Genomic DNA, 6,000 nt, shown 5'->3' on the forward strand with positions numbered 1-6,000 from the left:
CATATTTATGAATAAAAATATTGATTTTAGATAATAAAATACCTAAAAAGTTACTTATTGTCCCTTTAAAAACCTTAAGAAGGGACGATTCTGTACTATGAAGAGACCTAAAACCTGACTGGAACAAATCTATAACAGCATTCATATCTAAATATGATGCAAGCTGAGACAGAACAACCTTCTCTAAAATGTTCGATAAGAAAGGTAGTTTTGATATAGGTCGGTAATTACTTAAAAGAATAAAGTCCAAATTCGGTTCTTTAAGAAGTTGCTGCACTATTGCATGTCTTAAGCAGGAACATTTCCATTAATCAGACTACTATTTAAAAGAGATTGAAGAGTTTTACCTAAAAGATAAAATTTTAACAACGGCCGAGGAGGAAGAGCATCAGACGGATGTAGAGCAGGTCTAGTGTGCCTTAATACTTGCTCTAACTGAGGGAAAGAAATAGGCTCAAAACTGCTAAAACTAAAAAATTAACTCTTGATGATTTAACTCAGAATGAAATGTCATTATTTGTATAATCTGTGAACGAAGATGATCAACTTTGTTTACAAAGAACTAAGATCGTCACACATCTTTTGAGTAGCCTCGAGAAAATTAGTAGGTGCAGAAAAAATCATGTTTTTAATTGTAGCTCTTATCAAGTCAAGTCACCTTTATTTATATAGCGCTTTAAACAAAATACATTCATTAGGAAAACAGTGTCTCAATAATGCAGAATGAAAGTTAAAGGCAGTTCATCATTGAATTCAGTGATGTCATCCCTGTTCAGTTAAATAGTGTCTGTGCATTTATTTGCAATCAAGTCAATGATATCGCTGTAGATGAAGTGACCCCCATTAAGCAAGCCAGAGGCGACCAGAGATGTATAGTAACGAAGTAGAACTACTTCACTACTGTACTTAAGTACTAAAAGGCGGTATCTGTACTTTACTAGGGTATTATTTTTTTCTCCTACTTCCACTTTTACTTAAGTAAATATTTTCGCTGAGTTTAATACTTTTACTCCGATATTTTTTTTATGTGCTGCATCGTTACTCGTTACAATTATAAAAATGTTACGAATTATTCCATTACAAACCACTGCCAGAACTGTAGATGGCAGGTTTGATGAAGCTGGCACATCATTGAGCGAATCAAGCGAGACTGCGCGTGCTGACTGAACTGCTGTGAAGAGAGAGATGAACACCGAGCCGAGCCAGATAATGACTCGTTCACGAGTCAAGAATCGGTTGCATCGGTTCTCGGATGACCAGTAACGTTAGTTCTTTCTAACAGTTCGATTCAATAAACCAGTTGAAGAAAACAGTTCACCGATTCTGTTGCGCTCGACGCAATGGCGTCATTGGCGTTGACTGCACCTGGGCTCATAACATTAACACAGAATTAGTTCAGAATCAATCATAAAAGAATCAGTTCGGTTCCAGACGCTGTGTGTGTCGGTTTGCTTCACGCTAAATCACACATGCGCAGTATCATCAGCTCCTCGGTTCACGAATCGGACGCGTCTGTCAGAAACGGTTCTTGACTCATGAACGAGTCATTATCTGGCTCGGCTCGGTGTTCATCTTCAGTTCTCTCTTCACAGCAGTTCAGTCAGTGTACTGTTTGAGTCAATGAATTACTCCGGGATATTGGTTTGTTTTAACTCAGAGGGAGTGTCAGCCACATTAAACAAGTTAACAGCTTAATTCATCTGTGGATTAATGCGTATTGGAGACGCGAACCGTTTAAAACGATTCAGTTCGATTTGGTGGACTGTTTCAAAAATATCCGGTTACATTCGTTCGCGAACCAGATATCACAAACTGCTTTGTTTTTAACTGTCTTACAACAGACACTGAAGAGAAGACAATGCTGAATAAAGTCACAGTTTTTGCTATTTTTGGACCAAAATGTATTTCCGATGCTTCAAAAAATTATAAATGACCCTCTGATGTCTTAGGGGTTTGAAACAACATGAAGGGTAAGTTATTAATGACATAATTTTGCAAATTGGGCTAACTAACCCTAGTAAGAGTTTTTTGTTTACAAGACGTTACAGTCAAAGGAATTGTGATTGTCCTTTAGGTTAATCATTTGAAATAGTAAAAACAATATGTTCAAACTTTTGACTACTTTCTTTAATAGCTACATAACACAATACTTCTACTTTTACTTTCAGTACTTGAGTAGTAAATTTTAAAATAGACTACTTCCAATACTTAAGTACAAAAAATGTTGAATACTTTAGTACTTCTACTTAAGTGTGGTGCTTAAAGAGCACTTCAACTTCTACTCAAGTCACTTTTTTGATAGAGCACTTGTACTTTTACTCAAGTATGGGTCTCTAGTACTTTATACATCTCTGGAGGCGACAGCGGCAAGGAACCGAAACTCCATCGGTGACAGAATGGAGAAAAAAAAACCTTGGGAGAAACTGCAGCAAAGTCAGATTGTGCATAAGAATCATCTGTTTCCTGTGGTCTTGTCCTGGTGCTCCTCTGAGACAAGGTCTTTACAGGGGATCTGTATCTGGGCTCTAGTTGTCCTGGTCTCCGCTGTCTTTCAGGGCAGTAGAGGTCCTTTCTAGGTGCTGATCCACCGGAATAAGAGAGAAACAGACTAATATTAGCGTAGATGCCATTCTTCTAATGATGTAGCAAGTACATAGGGTGTTATGGGAAGTGTTTCCGGTTCCGGTTTACTTACTTAATGCAGCCTAAAAATTCTTTAACGGATTTGGATATTAAAAGCATATTAGTATGTTATGTGTAAGCCAGGTTAAAGTGATGGGTTTTTAATCTAGATTTAAACTGCAAGAGTGTGTCTGCCTCCCGAACAATGTTAGGTAGGTTATTCCAGAGTTTAGGCGCCAAATAGGAAAAGGATCTGCCGCCCGCAGTTGATTTTGATATTCTAGGTATTATCAAATTGCCTGAGTTTTGAGAACGTAGCGGACGTAGAGGATTATAATGTAAAAGAGTTCATTCAAATACTGAGGTGCTAAACCATTCAGGGCTTTATAAGTAATAAGCAATATTTTAAAATCTATACGATGTTTGATAGGGAGCCAGTGCAGTGTGGACAGGACCGGGCTAATATGGTCATCTTATCAATTATATTCAAAAAATATTTTACTTTTGCAACCTTCACAATATACTGAAAATTTGTCAGAGCTTCTCTTAACATATCAGATGCTACTTGGAGCCTATCCTCCTTCCATTTTCTTTTAGCCCTTCTGTAAATTTTCCTTGATATACGGAGAAACTTAACCGATTTAGACACATCATGTGTTTAAGTTAGTTAAGATAATAGCTAATGTAGTAAACTACTACAAAACGTGTTAATTTCTCCTTATTTATGATTATTTGTTTTTGTGCAGAAATGGATGGAAGGATTGAAATCAGTGATTCACAACTTCAAGGCGAATAACGTGTGTCCAATGACGTGCCTGAAGAAACAGTAAGTAGATCCACATAAAGGCGACTGGTAACACTTTATTTTACAGTTACATCTATTAGTTGCTTATTAGCATGTATATTACTAGAATATAGCCATGTATTAGTGCTAATTAAGCACATATTAATTCCTTATTCTACATGACCTTATTCTATATCCCTAATCCTACCCAATACCTAAACCTAACAACTACCTTACTCACTATTAATTAGCAGACAATTAAGAATTTATTGAGAGAAAAGTCATAGTTATTAGTAATAAGCAACTAATAGATGTAACTGTAAAATAAAGTGTTACCGGATGAATCAATACTTACACTACGGAATGAAACAGACCACTATAACCACTGCTGGAGATCTGCTGAAGATCTGTTGGAGATCTGTTAGAGATCAGTTGGAGATCTGCTGGAAATCAGTTGGAGATCTGCTGGAGATCTGCTGAAGATCTGTTGGAGATCAGTTGGGGATCTGCTGGAGATCTGTTGGAGATCAGTTGGAGATCTGCTGGAGATCTGTTAGAGATCAGGTGGAGATCTGCTGGAGATCTGTTGGAGATCTGCTGGAGATCTGTTGGAGATCTGCTGGAGATCTGTTGGAGATCTGCTGGAGATCTGTTGGAGATCTGCTTGAGATCTGTTAGAGATCAGGTGGAGATCTGTTAGAGATCTGCTGGAGATCTGTTGGAGATCTGTTAGAGATCAGGTGGAGATCTGCTGGAGATCTGTTGGAGATCTGCTGGAGATCAGTTGGAGACCTGTTTTAAGATCTGCTGGAGATCTGTTTGAGATTTGCTGGAGATCTTTTAGAGATCAGGTGGAGATCGGGTGACAATCTGCTGGAGATCTTTTAGAGATCAGGTGGAGATCTGCTGGAGATCTGTTGGAATTCTTACCAGATTAGAATCAGCAGGATCCATGATATGTTTGTCTTCTTTAACGTTCTCTTTTCTTTCTGTCTAGTTGGATGAGACTCTCCTTCGTGACGAATGTCAACGGCAAAATCCCGGTTCGAGGGTGAGTGTTTGATTCCTCTGGATCTTCTCTTTATTCTTTGAAGTTCTGGCCGATCTGATCTGATCATCTCATCTTGTCTCGTGCAGCATAACACGGACGTTCGGCTCGGGTAAAACAGAGAAAGGAATCTTCCAGGCACTGAAGGAGCTCGGTCTCCCCAGTGGAAAGGTCTGTTACACATTTATATTGTTAGATGGAAGAGTCTTAATTGATGATGCTGCTCTTATTGATGCTGTGGTTTTAAAGAGAAACACCTCTTTGACTTTCAGCTCATATCATCTTCAGTGCCAAAAAAGAACAGTTATTTTATATATTTATTTGTTTTATTTATTACTTATTTCTTACTGTATTGTAGTATTTTCTGTGATTAGTGTTTCATTGTTTTATGTACAGTTAACGTGATTTATTGACATGTTGAATGAGATTTTATTTTTATATTTTAAGGTTTCATTTTCATTTCAGTTTTAGTAGTTATGTGTAAACCAGGTTATTGGGTCTTTTTTCAAGATGTTAACCAATGAGACTCTTTGATTTGTTTTCCAGTTAAAGCTAAAAACCACAGTTGAATCTTTATAACCTGTAAAAAAAAAAAAGACTTCTTTTATTGGAGATAAACAGACGATTGATTTAGTTTTCAGCTGGAAATAAGACACAAAGACTTTCCGTGCAAACCCACGTTCCGCGTCAAATCGTCCCATCAGTCCCTCATTGGTCAAACCACATCTTGTCCTACTTTTGTTGAAATCCTGTTTCTGTCACGTTGCAGAAGTTAAATAAGTGTCATGGTGAACCTGCTTGATTTGGTTTTGCATTGCAGAATGATGAGATCGAGCATTCAGCCTTCACCTTCGACATCTTCTATGCTCTGACGCAGAAGATCTGCCCTCGCACGGACATTGAGGAGCTCTTCAAGAAGATGTACGTCACACGCTGTTCAGTCCTGATGGTTAACTAGTACTCTAGAGCACTAACTAGAGACAGACTCTAACAGCTTCAGCAGTTCAACATTAACCTGTGTTTGACTAACGGTTTATAGAGCATCAGACAGGTGTCGAACAGATGCTTTGTGATGTCTAACTCTCTCTCTCTCTAATGGTTTTCTTTTGTGTTATTATAACCAAACCAAATCTTTTCTGCTCAATTTCTTTGCAGCAACGGAGACAAAAGTGATTATTTAACTGTAGAGCAGTTAGTCAGCTTTCTGAATGAAGTAAGCTCTTTATCATCATTATTAACTGTGTGTGTGTGTGTGTGTGTGTGTGTGTCTGCGTCCCGTCTCTCTCTATCTCGCTCTCTTGGTCTCTCTCTCGGTCTCTCTCTCTTTCTCTCTCGGTCTCTCTCTCTCTCTCTCTCTCGGTCTCTTTCTCTCTCTCTCTCTCTCTGTCTCTCTCTCTCGGTCTCTCTCTCTCTCTCTCTCTCGGTCTCTGTCTCTCTCTCTCTCTCTCTGTCTCTCGGTCTCTTTCTCTCTCTCTCTCTCTCTCTCTCTCTGTCTCTCTGTCTCTCTCTCTCTCTCTCTCTCTCTCTCTCTCTGTCTCTCTCTCTC

The 6,000-nt window shown here is 38.5% G+C and overlaps 1 protein-coding gene across 6 annotated transcripts in view; it reads left to right on the plus strand.

Moving 5' to 3' along the window:
- The window catches only part of LOC113068501 (1-phosphatidylinositol 4,5-bisphosphate phosphodiesterase beta-4-like), a 44,112-nt gene that overhangs the window by 17,772 nt on the left and 20,340 nt on the right, over positions 1 to 6,000 (plus strand). For all 6 annotated transcript variants that reach the window (XM_026241233.1, XM_026241231.1, XM_026241235.1 and 3 more), the window contains exons 7-11: positions 3,369 to 3,448; positions 4,404 to 4,457; positions 4,544 to 4,625; positions 5,275 to 5,375; positions 5,610 to 5,667. In XM_026241233.1, the coding sequence (XP_026097018.1) occupies positions 3,369 to 3,448; positions 4,404 to 4,457; positions 4,544 to 4,625; positions 5,275 to 5,375; positions 5,610 to 5,667 (375 nt within the window). The remainder of the gene's footprint in view (positions 1 to 3,368; positions 3,449 to 4,403; positions 4,458 to 4,543; positions 4,626 to 5,274; positions 5,376 to 5,609; positions 5,668 to 6,000) is intronic.

This window comes from Carassius auratus, linkage group LG45M, assembly GCF_003368295.1.
Source record: "Carassius auratus strain Wakin linkage group LG45M, ASM336829v1, whole genome shotgun sequence".
In the NCBI taxonomy this organism is placed as follows: domain Eukaryota; kingdom Metazoa; phylum Chordata; class Actinopteri; order Cypriniformes; family Cyprinidae; genus Carassius; species Carassius auratus.